The 21406-nt window shown below is 42.6% G+C and overlaps 1 protein-coding gene across 1 annotated transcript in view; it reads right to left on the bottom strand.

Moving 5' to 3' along the window:
* Nucleotides 1-3301: 3301 nt before the first annotated feature.
* The window catches only part of GRK4 (G protein-coupled receptor kinase 4), a 208344-nt gene continuing 190239 nt past the window's right edge, over nt 3302-21406 (bottom strand). Inside the window, exons 10-16 of the mRNA XM_075857386.1 lie at nt 20883-20920; nt 16286-16375; nt 9894-10102; nt 7304-7441; nt 6028-6165; nt 5787-5918; nt 3302-3463 (exon numbers count right to left, since the gene is read on the bottom strand). Of these exons, the coding sequence (XP_075713501.1) occupies nt 3410-3463; nt 5787-5918; nt 6028-6165; nt 7304-7441; nt 9894-10102; nt 16286-16375; nt 20883-20920 (799 nt within the window). The 3' untranslated portion in view covers nt 3302-3409. The remainder of the gene's footprint in view (nt 3464-5786; nt 5919-6027; nt 6166-7303; nt 7442-9893; nt 10103-16285; nt 16376-20882; nt 20921-21406) is intronic.

Below are 21406 nucleotides of genomic sequence, written 5' to 3'. Positions count from 1 at the left end.
GATGCGGTTGTATGAGGGCTTTATACTTTTTATTGGTACCATTTTTGAGTAGATGCGACTTTTTGATCACTTTTTATCACATTTTTTTTAAAGTCAGGATTCACAGAAAACAGCAATTTTTCCATAGTTTTTTATTACATATTTTACGGCGTTCACCGTGCGGGTTAAATAATGTAATACATTTATAGTCGGGGTCGTTACGGACGCGGCGATACCAAATATGTGTAACTTTTTTATTTTAATAGTAAAGCATTTTGTAAGCATTTTTTTTTAAATTAACTTTATTAAGCTTTTTTTTAACTTTTTTACTAGTCCCATTAGGGGACTTTAATATGCGATTCTCTGATCGCTATTGTAATACACTGCAATACTTTTGTATTGCAGTGTATTACTGCCTGTCCGTTTAAAACGGACCGGCATCTGCTAGGTCATGCCTCCGGCATGATCTAGCAGGCATTCGCTCCAGGCAGACCTGGGGGCCTTTATTAGGCCCCCGGCTGCCATTGGAGACACAGACACTCGGCGATCGTATCGCCGGGTGTTGGTGGGAGAGAGAGGGAGCTCCCTCCCTCTCTCCAAAACCACTCAGATGCGGTGCACGCTATTGCGCACCGCATCTGAAGGGTTAAACGGGTGAGATCGATACTAATATCGATCTCACCCGGCAGAGCAGGGACGCCCCCAGCCCTCAGCTGCCTCTAGCAGCTGAGAGCAGGGAGATTTGACGCTCCCTGCTCTGTTTACCTATCCTGATGCAGTACCGTAAAAAGGCATATGCATCAGAATAAAGCCCGTTAGTGGCCGCCGTTAAAAGGCGTATTGGCGGTCACTAACGGGTTAAAGTGTAGCTAAACGTTTGACAAACTTCTGACATGTCATAGTGACATGTCAGAAGTTTGGATTGGTGGGGGTCCGAGCACTGAGACCCCCCCCCCACCAATCGCTAGAACAAAGTAGCTCAAGTGCTCGTGCGAGCACTCACCCGCTTCGTGTCTGTTCGGCTATTTCCGGAAATAAATGTTTCTGTGTACGGACTCAATAGAAAGTCTATGAGCCCGTACTCCGATACATCGGCTTTCCGGAAAAAGCCGAACAGACACAAAGCGGCTGAGCGCTCACACGAGCACTTCTGCTGCTTCGTTCTAGCGATTGGTGGGGGTCTCAGTGCTCGGACCCCCACCAATCCAAACTTCTGACATGTCTCTATGACATGTCAGAAGTTTGTCAAACGTTTAGCTACACTTTAAGGTAAAAGTAGATGTTAAATCTAAGGTAAATATATACAGTAAAAACGAAACCCAAAAAACCATGGAGGAATCTCAGTTTTTTCCAATTCACCCATCATATGGTACTTTAAATGGTGCCCATAAAAACTACACCTCCTCCCGCAAAAAAAAAAGAATCCTTCTCACCCCACTCCATTGACGTAAAAATAAAAAAGTTATGGCTCTAGGAAGGCGGAGAGTGAAAAATTGCCTGGACTTTAAGGGGGTTGAACAACAGACACTGGTTCTTTAAGGCTATATTCACACACAGCAGATATCTTTTCTGGAAACCACAAACAATTTAAAGGTCCTGACCTCTTTAGGGTCCCAAAGTATTCTGCTTTCTCTCTTCTGTATGGCTCATTCTGCTTTTACATCAAATTCAAAACCGTGGTAGATCTGTGGTCGCCTAAACAGAAATCTGCAAATACATACGGTACAGGGTCATCAGATCTCTGTCTTCAGAGTTCAGGGGGGTGGGCCCAGACTTGAAAAAGTACCCGGGTGCCATGGTACCCTCAATTCGCACCTGGCCACATAAGACTCTTATAAATGGTTGGGCCATAAAATTGATGCCGCTTTTTGTTGGTGAAAGAAGAATAAAGTAATTTATTTTGACAAAAAGCAGGAGGAGCATCCTAAAAGAAGACCCCCATGAAAAGTGAAAACATATCAAGGATGTAGACATAAAAGTAAGAATGTTTTCTTTTCTAAACTATATGAAGATAAGATACATGATAAAAATTTATTCACATCCACCACTACAGTACAACGATTCTTGAGATACACACTGGGACTTCTGGAAATAGTTTTATGTGTTTTTATAATAATAAAAGGAGTTACTTCCCAAATTAAAAAACAACCTTGTCACCTTCAGATAACCCCATGAATATGAAGGACCAGGTGAGAATTCCTCACCAAACTCTAAATCAGGTGGGAACGTCCATGTTATTGCACTTTTGAGGGTTCCCTGCGTTCCTAATGAAAGCGAGGAGCTCTGAAATGTAATTTCTTGTAGCGCAACTCAAAGTCTTATCGAGAAGGTGCTTCCATGATGTCATATGGTTGATCGTGTGCTAGAAAAGCTGCACTGCTTCTAGGGATCTGCCAGGCCATCTACTCTAATGATATACTCTCCGACAGGAATTCCTAATAGACGCGTGGCACAAGTGGAACCCACTTTGAAAAAAAACGGCCTAGGTGGCTTATTGGCAACGTGCTGAATAATGCTTTGTCCTATACCAAGGCAATGAGAAGCACAATAGGAACAACTTAATGCATCGGCGACATGGCACCAGCAGTGGGTTGCTGAGAACAATAGTCGCACACCCCCAATAATGTCATATGACAATTCCATTATTGAAAGAAGGGGGTGGGGAATGGCATAAATGGTTGCACTAACTACATTTCTGGCTAATAGGAAAAAATTAATTGCCTGTAGAGGAGTCATGATGACCTCAGATATTCCTATGGCCACTGTTTGGCTACCAATGGTTTAAGCCATTTATTATTTTAAAAAAAGGAAGTCAAATTTAAAAAAGAAAAAAAAAAAAAAAAAAAAAAAAGGGTTAAATTCATCATTTTGCAACACGACAACAATAAAAACATAAATAAAACAAAAATGGAAAGTTCTCCTTTAATCCACAAATATAGCTCAGAACCATACAAACAGTATAGACAAGTCCTTGCAGTGCTGCTTTCCACCCCCCGAGAGGCGGAGTTTAGTATGTGGCCCTTATTTATTGTGTATGCCTATGTATGGGGGAGGGGGATGGGCAACCCTCGCTGTGGCACTGTATGCAGTTAATGCCGCTAACACCCTGTGGCTTTTAAATAGTTTCAGTCATTCAAGATAACATGGTTTGTATATATTGGCATATTATATATGTATAACTGATATACATATGCACACGCAAACACTATATGCATCGGAGTGGTACGAATATGGCCTTATTTTTTTTTTGTACAATACACTTTGTGAAAATATACATCTTAACAGAATTCAAGTAGAAATGTACAAAATCTGTAAACGCATACAGAATTCTTTGTTTAATTTATAATACACCTTTACAGTTCATAGATACAATAAAATATTTGCAGTTTAACGCTCTAGGATTTGATTTTTTTGGCTATTGGACAGTGGTTTATGGTCTGGTGGCCTCTTCATCATCTTCACTGTACGAGGATTTAAAGCAGACCTAGAAGTCGAAAAAGGAGAAGAGTCAGTCACAGTTCATCCCAAAGTACAAATTCTTGAATGGATTACATTTAGGCTAGTGCCCTACGGCAAATGTTGGCCCACGTGAGAGTCCTATTAAAATCACGAGTTATTGAGACTGTTGTGCAGCCACAATGTTTCACTATGGGTGACAAGTTGCGCCAATTGCAAGATTTCCAACAATCACTGGCAGTGGTGCCTACTGTAAGGAAGCCACCCAGACGTATATCACCAAATACTGAAAAATAATAAGCCTCCTTTTTCAAAACGGTCTAAAAGTGGTTTTATATGGGCCAATACTGGCCAGAAAAACGAGCCAATCGATGTGATGTATTGTCGATCAGCGCTAGTTAGCTCCATTCATAAGGATCAATGATTGTTAATATATCGAGATGCAGGATAGGTTATACGATTGTTCGTTCCAATGGATTTGCATTATGTCGGCAGAACATCTTCCCGTTTACACACGGAGAAATGCTGCCGACCAGCGACCGTTTTTGAGGCCACATAAAAGATCCAAACAGCCAATGAATGAGTGTTTGCTCGTTCATCGGCTGATCGTTGACCTGTTTACACAGGCCAATGATCAGGAACGAGCGGTCATATGATTGCTCGTTTGCCAGGTCATTGGCTCGTGTAAAGGGGCTCTAAGAAAGAAAAAAAAACGGCCTTGTTGTCCATAGCAACCAATTACAGCACAGTTTTCATTTTTCCAGAGCAGTTTCAGAAATTAAAGCCGTCCTCGGATTGGTTGCTATGGGCAAAAAGGCCAGTTTTTCTGTTAGACAATTATGATAAATGTTGCCAAATGGATTTCCTTTTAAGGTCTGGATGCTAGACATTAAACATGTCAGGTGCCTGGTGATAGTTTGGCACCGGCTTCATCACTTTCTAGCATTGTCACCAGGATTCAGATAAGCCATAAAGCACAATAGGGGAGATTTTACAAAACTGCTGCAAAAACAAACAATGGAGCCGTTGTCTATAGCGACCAATCATGCCACTGCTTTCATTTTTTTTAAATGACTTGAGGGGAAATGAGAGATGGAATCTGATTGGTTGCTACAAGAATTTACACTAACGTTGATAAATCTCCCCATCTATATATTTATGAAGAGTGCTTTATTAGACCTGATATAAAAAGTTTTATGCTCTATTTACATCTCGTTATGTGAACACATTCGGCGTTTGTGCCAGGAAAGATCCCGCCGAATACGCCAACATAACGGAGGCCAAAAGAGTGTACTTTTTGCCTACGTTGGGGTGGTGCGTGTCGTCATTCCTTTTTTTTTTTTTACTATATAGGATAGCCGACTATGCTTTCCTATACAGTGGGCCACCGTAAAAAAGTATACAACGCAGTATGCATTTTTTTTTACATTGTGGTTAATGACTGACGTATGTCCCTGTATGGCTCCACGGCGGTATACAGTATGTCGGAGGTACCGTTTACCTCCAACGTATACAAAAAGTAAATGTGAACAGAACTTTATTATAGGCAATAAACTAAAATCACAAAGAATAGTCCCAGTTTTATTTGAATAAAGTTTATTTATTGTATAATGGAAAATGATGCAACTTGCTATTATAGTTGTGTGTCAATTCCAGATGTATTCTTGCTGTCAAACCTACATCCGGAGACTGAAATCCTGTCCTGATAAGATGCTGCTCACATAGCTGTAGGGCTTGTTACAAGAGACCTCACTACTGTCCTAATCTGTGTACCTGTCCGTTGGATATGCTCAGCCTTTTAGGCTAACAAAAAAAAATAATCTTTCATCCTGTCAGCCAGCAGAGATCTTAAAAATGATCAACATTTAAACGACAAATTATATTACAAAGTTGCAGAACATTTTATTATAAAATGAATAAGCTCTATGAACATAAAACCTTAACAAAAACTCTTTGATGGCGTTTACTGATATATAAAATTCAGTGTTTGTCACAACCCTGATCACCGCGGTCTCCCGCTGCCTCCAGAACAATGACGTATCCTCCAGTGCCACATGACAATGGCAGACAATTGTTGGCTGCAGCAGTGATGTCACTATGGATGATATGTCATCACTCTGCAATGACAATATGATGTATTAGGGGATCCTGATGATGGGTCTCCTGTAAGAATGGTGCCAAAGGGCAAGCCAGTATAACCCGCAGGTAATTATGTCTTCTGCCTGTTATATATATATACAGTAGGACAGCTATGAAGGTTTGAAGTCGGGGAGAATAAGCCAGACAATGACTAATTCTAAAAAATATCTATTCTTAGTACTGAGATTAACATTGCATGAAATTCGTCTCACCCCTCTTCTGAACAATCGATGGAAGAAGCTTCTCTTTGGTCTAATGTTCGGTTTGCTCACATCCAAGTCTGGCGACAAGCAGCCGTCTGTCTCATAAACATTGATGTCTTTGAAGCACTCGGTTTCAATCATCTGCAAAAAGGAGGAAATTCAATTGATAATTCCAGGTGCTGAATCACAACACTAAACCCTTCTGCTCAACAGCACCGCTGTCGAAACAACAATATAAAATACAACTTACCTCTTGCTGGAATGGAATGGAGACGCTGCCCGTCACGAACTTAGAGTAGAAATCATCATCTGTGGTGTCCAGGTTCACTCCCTTTACGGTGGAGAACTGTTCAATGTCCAGTACGTCCTTACAATACACAGCACGCGGCTGCAGGAGAGACAGGCAGTTATATATACAGATCTATCATCTACAGAACACGCTGCAGGTATATAAACAATGCAGGTGAAAGGGGCTTTCCATTTTTAAGTTGTCTGAAACATACAGCCAACGAGGGGTATACGTGAAATTAAAATTTCTCCTCTACTCTAGAGTAGAGATACCAATATACAAATACACCAAATTGACTGATTAGATCGATATGTTTCTTAAAAGAACAATCCTGGCAAAACTGATTCACTGTTATGTCTAGCTTAGGGTTGGAGGGGGTGGTGCATGACACAGGAATTCAAAGAACACCACAGAGAGGATGCCTGTGTCATGCTCCGCCCCCTCAGGCCTGCCAGAGAGTGCCTTTAACATTCAATGTCATTATCAGTAGGTAATGCTGAACCTGCATCTTCAATTTATGGAGGGCATGCGAGTACGGCTTCTTCATGGCCTAGATTATTCTCATAGCATCATGGAACTTCCGATCAGGTAAACACAATAAGCATCTCCATGGCAAATGACACACATAGGTCTGGAGACTAAAAATAAGCACCTATGTGGGGCCAAATCAGATATTTAAAAAGGATTTTCCTTTAGAAAACCCATTGTCATAGACTCTATTGGAGAATTCTGAGTTAATAGATAGAAGTCCTCTTTTCAGGATCGTCATCTCGTGGACAGATTGGAGAGTGGCTATACAAAACGTCTCTCACTCTGGAGGACCTGTCCTGTCCTGCATTACACAGACAACCCATTGATTAGAATGGACACTGTGTAGTACTTAATTTCCACTGTGGTGGCGCTGCAGGGAAATAGAACACTTACTGCCAAGTTTCCCCACAGATCACAGATGATCGCTGAGGGTACCAGCTGGGGGAAACTTTGTGATCAGCTTATTGTCAAGGGAAAACTTCTTTAAGTAAATGAGGGAACCAGGAGCTTGTGGACACAAACTAAACCCCTGGTGAATCTGCCACGATTTGGCCTATGAATACATGAACCCACCTGTTGAAGTTGTCCCACTTAAAAAAGCATAACAAATAAATTACAGCTGCAAATTCTAATTAGATAATTGATAGGCTTCCAACTTAATTGAAAAAAAAAGAAGGCTAGGGGGATAAAAAGATAATCAACTTGCATCAGGAGCAAATGGTGGTTCCAGCATATTGGCTTCCAGGCGCTTGAAGTTGATGTTCCTGAATATGTGGTTCTGTTTGACACCTGCAGCTCCATCTCCCTTACAGCCAAGCCTCTGTTTGGGGTCCTTTGTGAGTAACTGTATTGAGAGATAATATTATTTCATCATCTAAATACATAAACACACGATTGATCTTTTCCCCAAATGTGACCCTAACAAAGGACTTGTGGAAAAAGTTGTACAAGGTAACATTGCCGAGTGAGTGTCCCAAAAGTGGACCAGGAGATCTGCTCAAGGGTCCAGGTTATGACATGATGGTGGGGTTAACTGAAACAGATCATTGGGTGTTGTAGTCTATCACCAATTTGGGTGGATTGTTTGGTTTATAAAACCCAGCTTCAAATACCCTATTAGGGAACTCCCATCTACTAGACATAATGGAGAGCAACTACAAAGTGTTTCTCTGGAGGTCCCAGCACATCCATGCATTAGACAGACAGCCCATTATTTTCAATGGGAACTGTGTAATGCTTAATTTCACCAGTGGTGGCAGTGTAGGGAAACTGCCCACAAGATGCCAGTTTCTCCCATAGATTACAACTGATTGCAGGGGGTACAAAGAAAACAACCCCTTTTAATTTACACTGTAGAATGGACCCTCAATCATGTATTCCAATGGGTCCACACAGTGTGACACTGAACATTGTGTAATTTCATTCTGGAAGTCTAAAACGGACGTGAGGTTGCGTGCTTGGAAAATAAAAGACGTCAAACTATTATCTGTATATCCTAAAGACTTCACTAATTATGCAGAAACTGACACATTGAGATGTAATAATATCCATTAGGCATCATGCACACGATCCTAGTGGCTTCCGCGTGATGTCTGTTTTTTTTACAGACCCATACACTAGAATGGGCGAGAGGTACCACAAACACACGCAAAAATAGGACTTGTTCTATAATTTTGTGGACCGGACACACGAATCTGGAAAAAAAAACAGATGTGTGCATTACCTAATAGAAATGTATGGTTCAGTATGCTATCCGCAAAAAAGAAAAGGTTAAGATACTGAAAAAACAATGGTCATGTGCATGTGCCTTTTTTTTTGGTATCCTGCCAGTGTGCTTACATATGGATGAAGACGCTTTGTATGATTCATGTTCATAGCAGCTCACTGGATAAACCATTTGTTACGAGGGCTGTATGTCAACTTGGTATTTACAAAGAACAGTGCAAAATGAATGACTGGCAGCTATAGTCCAGATAAAAAAAATAAATAAAAAAAAAATCGTTTGGTCCTACAAAACGTTCCAAATCATAAAGAACGCCTGTTTTATTGTCTACATCTGAAAATGACTGTTTTAGTACCCTCGACATAACAGTTTTACAGTACGTATATAGGTGAATCTATGTGTAATGTTGAGTAACATTGTAAATACATTGCTTAAGTTATTTTGCACTGATCCTGACTTATAGCCTGTATTATAGTCCAAATCTGTATTCACAATTCTTCTTCTTGTCACCCGTAAAAGCTTAGCTTAGAATAGTCTTTTCTACATCTGTACATTGTCTGGTATAAAGACTACACTTCACAAAATGCAGACATTGAGCCCGCAAGGAATGCTGGGAGATTTCAGCTCTGAAACCTGCAAAATTGTGAATGCTGCTTTTTTATGTAGATGAATGCTAAACGTAAATAGTGAAATAGAGATCAAAGGTGAATTTATGCTTTAAGGAATTGCTGTTTATGGCCAGATCATTAGAGGGGTGTTCCCAACCCGATAGGTGCAGATCTCACCTCTGGGACCCACACCTATCGGCAGCACTGGGGTCCAGTGAGATTAAACTTCTGATCCAAATTCCTAAAGAGAACCTTTCACCTCCCCATACATGTGCAGCATGTAATGGGAAGGGCTGCACAAACCCTGGGGCACGTTACATTTTTTTTCTATCCTCCTCTGTTATTTAGATATCGGTGCCGTTATATTTGGCACCCGATATTTAAATAACTCCCTGAACAGTCAATGGGGTGTGTAATTGGCAAGGGGGCGTGTAACATCGCTGTGACACTGTCCATTCAGCAAGAGCTGGAGAGAGGAGAGCGTGAGCGCACGCAGCTCAGAGCTGTGCGCGCACGCTCTCACTCTTCAGCTCCTGGCAGACAGGGACGACAAGACTATGTGATCTCTAGCGAGAGATCAGAGTCTTGTTCTTGTCTGCCGAGAAATGGAGAGCGTGCGCGCACAGCTCCGTGCTGCGCACGCACACACGCTCTCCTCTCTCCAGCTCTTGGTGTGACACTGTCCGCAGCCGATTGGACAGTGTCACAGCGATGTTACACATCCCCTTGCCAATTATACGCCCCATTGACAGTTCAGGGGGTTATTTAAATATCGGGCGCCAAATATAACGGCACCGATATCTAAATAACGGAGGAGGATAGGAAAACAATGTAAAGTGCCCCAGGGTTTGTGCAGCCCTTCCCATTACATGCTGCACATGTATGGGAAGGTGAAAGGTTCTCTTTTAAGCGTTTTACGACAATGGGGACTAACACAAGGTCTTCTTACTTCCATGTGTACCCACCATCCTGCAGATAGATTTGGCATCCTCTGAAAACTTCTCAGAATATTCCTCTTCATCCTCCTTCACCCGTCTGTCCACCTCGTCCCGCTTTACCTTCTCCTTCCTTTTCCTGAAGGGGGATTGACCTTGGATCATTTCATAAATAAGGCAGCCGAGCCCCCACCAGTCAGGGCTGAATGTGTAGCTTTCATTGTTGATGACTTCTGGTGCTGAAGGAAAGACACAATATTAAGAAAGTAAATCGGATTTATTTATTCTCCAATCAAAAACATTTAAAATTCTCACCAAAAATTATTTTTGCAGAAAAGATGTCGACATCATGCTGGATATTCAGCTGTTCTGTCTAAAACTTTTGTGCGTGATATTTTTATTTAAAAACTACATTCCTGCCATAAAATGGTCTCTGAATCCTTTGATTTCAAATTGGTTCTACTTAATAAACAATAACTTAAAAAAATGGAAGAAACACAATAGGGCAGATTTAGTAGTATTGTTGTTGTTGTCAGAATTCTGACCTAATTTGCGCCGTATTTTTGGAGCAAATCAATTTAGACAAATTTATTATTGATTTGCGTCAAAATTAACAAAATGTTTGGGCCTCACAGGACACTTCAAAAAGGGCAAAAACTGGGTGTGGCTCACTGGAAAGGGGGCATGGTTTAAAATTTTGGTGTAAGCTAAGCCAATAAAGAAGTGTCTAACATGTCTAACAAGATGTGCTGTGATAAATTTATAGAGAAATTGCCAAGGCAATAGGAACCCAGTTTTTTCCCCCAACTACTTACTAACTAATAGAATAGGATAGTAGTATACATTAAATACCTTTATTAAATCAGGGACAAAAAAGAAAATTTAAAGCTACAATGTGTACTGGCACATGCAATTTGCAGACATAAATCTGTCTATAGAACATGAGATATAACCCAATGCAAAGTTGACACGGAGTATAACTGCTAGCTATAGTGACTATGCCCCTAAAACCCCTGAGGCCGTTGCAGCTGTAGTGAAACATGTGTGTGTGGGGGGGGGGGGGGGGCTCTATACTAGTCTTTTAGTGCAATGTTAACTGGAGCGGATTCTTCATATAATGGACTATAGCTAGCGGTTATACTCCATGTCAACTTTGAATTGTGTTATATCTCATGTTCTATAGACAGTTTTATGTCTGCAAATTGCATGTGCCAGTACACATTGTAGTTTTACATTTTCATGTTTGTCCCTAATTTAATAAAAGTATTTAAATTTATTCTACTATCCTATTCTATTAGTTAGTAGTTGGGAAAAAATGGGTTCCTATTGCCTTGGCAATTGTTCTATATATTTAAGTTGTTTACCCGTCAACTACTAGGGCCTTTTCCAATTTTTGTAAAGCACTGTGATAAATTTGGCGCCTCTACTTACTACCTGGTCTAAGTTTACAATGTCCAAGTCTTAGACAGCATTAGTAAATCCGCCCCAATGTGTATCAGTCTCATTTCTATGCATCAGAGAACCCTGTAGCCACAGCGCTACATCAGCATGCAGCCAGGACGGGAGAGCGGAGGAGCCAATGAGAAAGCTCTTTACTCGCAGCAAATAATTGGCGTCGATGAGTAAGGAGCTCTCTCTTTGACAAGCAGGCAGCAGCCAATAAGTCGGTTTGGGCAGGCTGCCGTGCAGGAAAATGCACAATGCCGCCTCTAAGCTGAGCCAATGAGAGAGCAATGTGTCACTGAAGCCACCATCAATAATTATTGCACTGATGTTTACTTGCAGTCTTTTGATCAGACAGTTACCTGGAATCTGGCTAATTATACTACTATGTGCATTCACCCCCAGGGTCAGATTATCTCTTAATTTGTTTTTACCATAATACCTTTTTATCCCCTATCCACTTTATAGGTGTTAACTGTTAGATCGTGGGGGTCCATGCAGCTGCCTTGCAGCTGGGGAGGAACGAGGGACAGAAGTTAGACCACCACCGATCTAGCAGTTATCACCTATTCAGTGGTCACCTTGGTCCGGATATGTCATAATTATATCATGATATGTCATGTCCTGATATGATGTTATGTCCTTCTAGGATATCAAAAGTATATCTTGATATATGATGTTATGTCCTAAAATGACCTGATATGATTTAATGTTCTGATATGATTTTAAGAAAAAGTGGTGTGCATAGAAGGCACTATGCACTCAGAGTATATGCTTAATCCAAAAAGAATAGAAACATGGGTTAAAAACACTTAAAAAGCACCCAACCGGTGCATGAATGGCAAATGCTGGTATGAACCACGATAAGCCACACCAAGGAAAAACGAACCTCCCAGACTAAATACACAATACCCACACCACAAGATAAAATACATAGTCTATAAACGATATCTAACTATGATGCATTACAAACTAGTAGTAAGTAGCACTCAAGTAGTAGCGCCATTCAAGTAGTAGTAACGTGTGTCTGAGAAGAACATCAGAGGACAAAAAAATTATTCATTCATGTCCTGTCCTATAATGTAATGGTTATGTAGTTGGCATACCCAAATATGAGGTCATGTACTGATATGCTAGGATATCATTATTATGTCCTGAAATTATGCCAAGTCCTTATACGCTGTCATAGTTATATCCCGATATGATGTCATGTCCTGATATAAGATCATGGGTATATCTTCATATATGATGTCATGTCCTGATAAGTCGTCATAATTGTATCCGGATATGATGTCATTGTTATATCCTTATAATTATGACATCCTATATTAGGACATGGCATTATTTGTCCCGATATGCCGCCACGCCCTGATATAGATGTAGCCTGAAATGTTGTTTTGAACGGATATATCATACTATGATATAATGTCAGGCCTCCTCCTCCCAGGCAGTGACACACAGCCCGCTCTTCCCAGGTAGTGACACACAGCCCTCTCCTCCCAGGTAGTGACACACAGCCCGCCCCTACCTGGTGGTGCCACACAGCCCACCCCTACCTGGTGGTGCCACACAGCCCGCCCCTACCTGGTGGTGCCACACAGCCCGCCCCTACCTGGTGGTGCCACACAGCCCGCCCCTACCTGGTGGTGCCACACAGCCCGCCCCTACCTGGTGGTGCCACACAGCCCGCCCCTACCTGGTGGTGCCACACAGCCCGCCCCTACCTGGTGGTGCCACACAGCCCGCCCCTACCTGGTGGTGCCACACAGCCCGCCCCTACCTGGTGGTGCCACACAGCCCGCCCCTACCTGGTGGTGCCACACAGCCCGCCCCTACCTGGTGGTGCCACACAGCCCGCCCCTACCTGGTGGTGCCACACAGCCCGCCCCTACTTGGTGGTGCCACACAGCCCGCCCCTACCTGGTGGTGCCACACAGCCCGCCCCTACCTGGTGGTGCCACACAGCCCGCCCCTACCTGGTGGTGCCACACAGCCCGCCCCTACCTGGTGGTGCCACACAGCCCGCCCCTACCTGGTGGTGCCACACAGCCCGCCCCTGCCTGGTGGTGCCACACAGCCCGCCCCTACCTGGTGGTGCCACACAGCCCGCCCCTACCTGGTGGTGCCACACAGCCCGCCCCTGCCTGGTGGTGCCACACAGCCCGCCCCTACCTGGTGGTGCCACACAGCCCACCCTACCTGGTGGTGCCACACAGTGATGCTGTGATGACGGCAGCGTCAGCACCTGGCGGCCGAGTGGGCCCACCCCAAGAGTAGTGGGCCCCGGCCCGGTGTTGTCATATAAATAAAATGAGGTAATTATTATATCCGGATAAGACATCATGTCCTGATAGGAGGACATGTCCTGATATGAGGTCATAGAGTTATCTTGATACATGATGTCACGTCCCGATATGTCATTATAGTTATGTCCTGATATGAAGTCATGTCCTGATATATCATAGGTATATCTTGATATATGATGTCATGTCTTAATATGTAGTCATAAAAATATGTCATATGTATATCCTTATATGAAGTCATAGTTCTACCCTGATATGATGCCATGTCCTAATATATGATGTAGTGGTCATGTCCTGCTATGAGGTCATGTCCTGCTATGAGGTCATTGGATTATATTGATATACTGTATGATGTCATGTTCCAATATGTCCTGATATGAGGTCATGTCCTGATGTATCAAAGGTGTATCTTGATATATGATGTTATGTCCTAATATGTCGTCATAGAAATATGTGATGGTTATATCCTGATATGGTGTCATGTGCTGAAATTATATGATGTCATATGTATATCCTTATATGATGTCATAGTTATACCCTGATATGATGTAATGTCCTAATATATGATGTCATAATTATATCCCGATATGAGGTCATAGGATTATATTGATATACTGTATAATGTCGTCATGGTCATGTCCTGATTTGAGGACATGACCTCAAATCAGGACATGACCTTAAATCAGGACATGACCTCAAATCAGGACTTGTCCTGATTTGAGGTCATTTCCTGATTTGAGGTCATTTCCTGATATATCATAGGTGTATCTTGATATATGATGTCATGTCCTACCTAATATGTAATCATAGAAATGATATGTCATGCTATATATCCTGATATAGTATCATGTCCTGAAATTATATGATGTCATAAGTATATCCTTATAGGATGTCATAGTTATACCCTGATATGACGACATGTCCTAATACATGCTGTAATAATTTTATCCGGATATGAGATCATGTCCTGATATATCATAGGTATATCTTGATATATGATGTCATGTCCTAATAGGTCATCATAGAAATGATGTTATAGTTATATAAAGGATATACATATGAAATCATATCAAGATAAGAGGTCATAGTTATACCTTGATATGATGCCATGTCCTAATATATGATGTCGAGGTCATGTCCTGATATGAGGTCATGTCCTGATAGGATATCATAGGTATATCTCGATATATGCGGTCATGCCCTAATATGTCGGCATATAAATTATATGAGGTCATTGTTATATCCTGATATGTCATTGTTGTATCATGAACTGATATGATGTCAAATACTGAACTAATTATATCCTAATATAGTCTCATGACCTGGTATGATGTCCCAGTTTAACCCCGATATAAAGTCATGTCCAGATATGAGGTCATGTCCTGGATACGATATCATATGTATATCTTAATATACGATGTCATGTCCTCATATGTCGTCATTGATATATCCTGAAATTATGTAATGAACAGAGTTATATCGTCATATGATATGATGGCATAGTTCTATTGTGATATGATGAGGTTATATTTATATCCTGATAAAATTTAATATCCTGATCTATTATGTCATGGTTATATCCTGACATGATGTCATAGTTAAAAGACTGATATGATGAGATGACCTGATAAAACTATGACATCATATTGTATCTTGATATATTGTCATAGTTATATCCTGATATTTATAGTTCTATCCAGATATAACGTCATATAGTTTATCCAAATCGAATAACAGTCGAAATGTGATATGATATAATACTTACATCTTGATCTGATATATTTAAGTTAATTTGATAATTGTATATGATATTATAGTTATATCATAATATGATGCCATAGGTTTATCCTAATATTATAGGTTGTCATAGTTCTCTCTGGATAGGATATCTAGACACATGATGTAATATTAATAGTGATATGTCAGCTATATTCTTATATGATATTTCACAGTTGCATTATATGATATAATATGTACCGGTATATTGCAAAAGGATGTCAGTTATATTCTGATAGGATTTCATAACTATATTCTGATATGAGGTCAGTTATATCCAAATATAAATTTATACGTATATTGTGCAATGCCATATAATGTAATATGTTTCTCGCTATATGATGTCACAGTTATATCTTGATATGATAGTTTTATACTGATTTGAGGTACTGTAATAACCACATCAAGTGTAGGAAAAGTGTTAAGTCAATAAAAATAAATAACTATATTTACACTTAAAGTTAGGATATGTTCACACGCCTTATTTTCAGCCGTTTTTCGGGCCGTAAACGCCCCGAAAAATGGCTGAAAATACAGCGGCTGAACGCCTCCAAACATCTGGCCATTGATTTTAATTGGGAGAAACTGTGTTTTGTTCCCATGGAGCGATTTTTACGTGGCCGTTTTTAAAAACGGAGCATAAAAAAACGCCCCGTAAAAAAGAAGTGCATGCCACTCCTTGAGCCATTCTTGAAGCAGTTGTTCATTGGGTCAATAGACAAACCAGCTCCAAAAACGGCCGTAAAAAACGCATCAAAAAACGCCTGATGCATAAAAAACGTCTGTAAATCAGAGGCCGTTTTCCCTTGAAAACAGCTCCGTGTTTTACAGTCGTTTTTTGTTAAGTGTGTAAACATACCCTCATAGAAAAGCTTTCTAGAAAAACAGAACAGCACATACCCATATAACCCACTGTGCCAACTCTGCCACGAATGGACTCTTCTTCAGGTATCTGCACAGCTAAACCGAGGTCTGAAATCCTGATGTGTCCTGTGAAAAAGTACAACAGCACCAAAACACTATATCACTGACAACAGGTAACATGTTCATATGGTATTATTTGCCATACAAATGGAAAATATAGCAGAAGTATGGCTTTGTACACATCAGCGCCAAGGCTCCGTTTATGGGTTCCGTCTGAGCTTTCCGCCAGGAATGAATAGCAGAGTAGACTACGGTATTGATTCCGTCAAAACGACGGAAAACCCTTAAAAAACGGTGAAACCTATGGTTTCCGTTTCTTTCAGTCAGGGCTCCGTTCATGGGTTCCCCTGACGGAAAGCTCTGACGGAACCAATGACCGGAGTCCCGACGCAGAGGTGAACGAAGCCTAATAATCTCTGCATTCAAATTATGTTTTTGTATGCTACCTGAAATTCCTTGTTTGTTTGTATTCAGTAAATACATGCATAATGTTCTATGGACCGATGCGGATATAGCCGTTTTGAGCTCTAGCCTTAACCAATTGTCATACGGTACGATAGTCTAAGTCCTTATTCACACGAGCGTGTGCGACCGCAAGAAGAGACTTTTTCATGTATATGAATATCCCTTCTGTGTTTTTGCATTTTCCGTAAACACTGCCTAGGTTAACTTTTATTTTTGTTTTCTGCATTTCTTTAGCAGCGGATACGTTTTTTCGTGCATCTATAGACTTTAATGTGTGGTCCACAAAAACGGAGCAGAATAGGACACGCTGTGAGTTTCTCGCAATGGACACACGTGTCCTGTCTATTGTTGAAATGGACAGCACACTGACAAAACCGCTCGTGTTAATAACTTCAGGTAAACCGAATGAGCAATCACAGGCACAAATGAAACCGTGAAATGGCAAATTCAACTCCGCTATATCTGTACCTCCATTCCTCTGTATGAACATACTCCATGCATCCTTTCATTCCTCTATATGAACATATCCCATGCATCCTTGCATTCCTCTATATGAACATACCCCATGCATCCTTGCATTCCTCTATATGAACCTATCCCATGCATCCTTTCATTCCCCTATATGGACATATCCCATGCATCCTTTCATTCCTCTATATAAACCTATCCCATGCATCCTTTCATTCCTCTATATCAGGGGTCTCAAGCACGCGGCCCGCGGGCCGCATGCGGCCCCTGTGGCTGCCATCTGCGGCCCGCGGGACACAGAGCCGCTAGTATCGGATCTGCTCCGGGACTCTGTGGAATTCCCTGACATCGCTGCCCATATATGGACAGTGTGTCAGGGTCTTCCCCAGAGCGGAGTCCCGGGCAGAGCGCTATTATCGGCTCTGCTCCGGGACTCTGGGGAAGACTCTGACATCGCTGTCCATACATCGACAATGATGTCAGGGGCTTCCCCAGAGCAGGAGTCCCAGTGATGTCAGGAGCACAGCTGGAGTCCCAGGAAGAGCCTACTAGCGCTCTGCCTGGGACTCCAGCTCTGGGCAAGCCCCTGACATCACTGGGGCAGCCTCTACAGAGGGCACTGGGCAGCCTCTACAGAGGGCATTGGGGCAGCCTCTACAGAGGGCACAGGGGCAGCCTCTACAGAGGGCACAGGGGCAGCCTCTACAGAGGGCACAGGGGCAGCCTCTACAGAGGGCACCGTGGCAGCCTCTACAGAGGGCACCGTGGCAGCCTCTACAGAGGGCACCGTGGCGTTATCTACAAGTGGGTGCGTGACAGTATCTGAAGAGGACACTGGCATTATCTAGGGGTGTGTTGCCTTATCTACAGAGGGCACTGTGGCCTTATCTACAGAGGGCACTGTGGCCTTATCTACAGAGGGCACTGTGGCCTTATCTACAGAGGGCACTGTGGCCTTATCTACAGAGGGCACCGTGGCCTTATCTACAGAGGGCACTGTGGCCTTATCTACAGAGGGCACCGTGGCCTTATCTACAGAGGGCACCGTGGCCTTATCTACAGAGGGCACCGTGGCCTTATCTACAGAGGGCACCGTGGCCTTATCTACAGAGGGCACCGTGGCCTTATCTACAGAGGGCACCGTGGCCTTATCTACAGAGGGCACCGTGGCCTTATCTACAGAGGGCACCGTGGCCTTATCTACAGAGGGCACCGTGGCCTTATCTACAGAGGGCACCGTGGCCTTATCTACAGAGGGCACCGTGGCCTTATCTACAGAGGGCACCGTGGCCTTATCTACAGAGGGCACCGTGGCCTTATCTACAGAGGGCACCGTGGCCTTATCTACAGAGGGCACCGTGGCCTTATCTACAGAGGGCACCGTGGCCTTATCTACAGAGGGCACCGTGGCCTTATCTACAGAGGGCACCGTGGCCTTATCTACAGAGGGCACCGTGGCCTTATCTACAGAGGGCACCGTGGCCTTATCTACAGAGGGCACCGTGGCCTTATCTACAGAGGGCACCGTGGCCTTATCTACAGAGGGCACCGTGGCCTTATCTACAGAGGGCACCGTGGCCTTATCTACAGAGGGCACCGTGGCCTTATCTACAGAGGGCACCGTGGCCTTATCTACAGAGGGCACCGTGGCCTTATCTACAGAGGGCACCGTGGCCTTATCTACAGAGGGCACCGTGGCCTTATCTACAGAGGGCACCGTGGCCTTATCTACAGAGGGCACCGTGGCCTTATCTACAGAGGGCACTGTGGCCTTATCTACAGAGGGCACTGTGGCCTTATCTACAGAGGGCACTGTGGCCTTATCTACAGAGGGCACTGTGGCCTTATCTACAGAGGGCACTGTGGCCTTATCTAGGGGTGTGTTGAATTATCCACAGAGGGCACTGCGGCAGCATCCACAGAGGGCACTGCGGCACTATCTAAAAAGGGGCTGCCCAATCTTGACATGTGTGCTAACTGAGCCGCCGGACTGCATTTAGCGACACTTAAACTGGAAAGCTGGATTGTTGAAATAAGCACGTGGAGAAATATCTCAAATTTTAAACCTAGTGCTATTATTATAGTAATGTAGTGTTATAGTAGTTCAAATAACTAATTGATTAACAATAATTTTGTATTGTATCAAATTTGAAAGTAATGCGGCCCGTCAACTTCCCATTTTTTCTATATGCGGCCCACTTACCCGGCCGAGTTTGAGACTCCTGCTCTATATGAACCTATCCCATGCATCCTTTCATTCCTCTATATGGACATATCCCATGCATCCTTTCATTCCTCTATATGGACATATCCCATGCATCCTTTCATTCCTCTATATGGACATATCCCATGCATCCTCTCATTCCTCTATATGGACATATCCCATGCATCCTTTCATTCCTCTATATGAACCTATCCCATGCATCCTTTCATTCCTCTATATGGACATATCCCATGCATCCTTTCATTCCTCTATATGGACATATCCCATGCATCCTCTCATTCCTCTATATGGACATATCCCATGCATCCTTTCAGACATGACCACCCTCGCTCCAGCAGAGATGATCTCAGGGATTTAATTTTAATGCAGAGCGTAGGATGCTCGAGAACTACACTATTATTGGTGTGAAATCATTTTGATAACACAATTGTATTTAAAAACAGGCAACTTCAAGAAACTAGCTACAATGTCATACCTATCCACATGAACGGCAATGATATACTGTATACAGCTTGTAGCCAGTATTATTTTCTCGTGGTCTTACACAATTAGCATCTAATGGCCATTTGTACATACAGCATAGGCAGCCTGGCAGGGTGATGCACAGAATATGGAGGTGCACATACAGTATGAGGTCTTTTTATCCTAGTATGTTGCACGGCACTTGAATGAGCAGGACTGCAAGGTGTCCTTAGAAAGTAATGGACACGATGGAGCCAATTATTTACACTGGGAGACCCTGCAAACTCCATGTCTGAGGGGCACCCTACAATATTAAAGCCACCTTAAAGGAGTTTTCTATTTTTTTGTGCATAAGGCTTAATCATTTATGCACTAATACTTTTCAAGACCTCTGCTTGCTGGCTGCGGATGGAAACATTCTTGTTTACATTCAGAGGCTGAAAATCTGCCCTGATCATCTCCAACTGACTCACTTCCAAGACACCCTGCCGCTATGATGGTTTGAGATGATCAGGATAGATTTTCAGCTCCTAGATGTAAACAAAAATGTTTCCATTCACTGACAGCAAGTATAGATCTTAGAAAACATGGTGGAAAACCGTAAACCCTTTACTTTATAAATTGTGATAAGTTATACAATTTGTCATGATACCAATTCAATAAAATCTTGCGCCACCCAGTAAGAAATTAATAGATAAGTTAAGGGAGGACACATCTGTAGGTTACCAATGCATGTGCATTGTGGCCCCATTCTAGTCTGGAGGAGTCGTGCCGTCACTATTGATGCAGACGTCTCTGTGCAAGGGAGCCGTGGCCCATTTTTTCCAGGCTGGGTCCCAGTTCACAGACTTGCACTGATTTAAACTTCAGACACGTCTCCGAGGCACGTCAAACATCTTACAAAACCGGAGGTGCACTCTAAATACGTTAATGTCAGTCGTCTAGTTCACTTACCACGGTCATCAAGCAGGATATTTTCTGGCTTTAAATCCCTAAAAAAAGAAAAAATGTAATAAAAAAATGTTATAGAACAAAATTAAAAAATTAAAAAATAACCAAAACTAAAAAAAACGAAGACACAGGCCTCATGCACACGGCCGTGCCCGTATTCATGGGCCGCGATTGAGCACGGCAATTTCGGGCCAAGGTATGGGAGCACGGCCCGCAAAAACGAAAAGTAGAACACGGTCCATAATTCACGACACGGACACCCTTCCATAGTGATACGGAAAGGTGTCCGCGGCCAATAGAACCGCGTGGGTCCATAATTGCGGAGCGTATTGCGGTCCGCAATTACGGAGATTTTTTACGGTCATTCTGTGTATAGCAAAGCCACAGCATTCAAGGGGTAAAATAAAGGCTTGGTCTTAGGGCCTGTTCACATCAGCATCACCCTTCTGTTCATGGGATTCCGCTAGACCATTCTGTCGGAGGAGCCCATGCACGGAAGGGCAAACTGAAACCATTAGCAACAAAAG

The sequence above is a fragment of the Rhinoderma darwinii genome, chromosome 1, assembly GCF_050947455.1.
Source record: "Rhinoderma darwinii isolate aRhiDar2 chromosome 1, aRhiDar2.hap1, whole genome shotgun sequence".
In the NCBI taxonomy this organism is placed as follows: Eukaryota; Metazoa; Chordata; class Amphibia; order Anura; family Rhinodermatidae; genus Rhinoderma; species Rhinoderma darwinii.
Note: the sequence above shows the minus strand (reverse complement) of the source record. Positions and strands in the feature narration are given on the sequence as shown.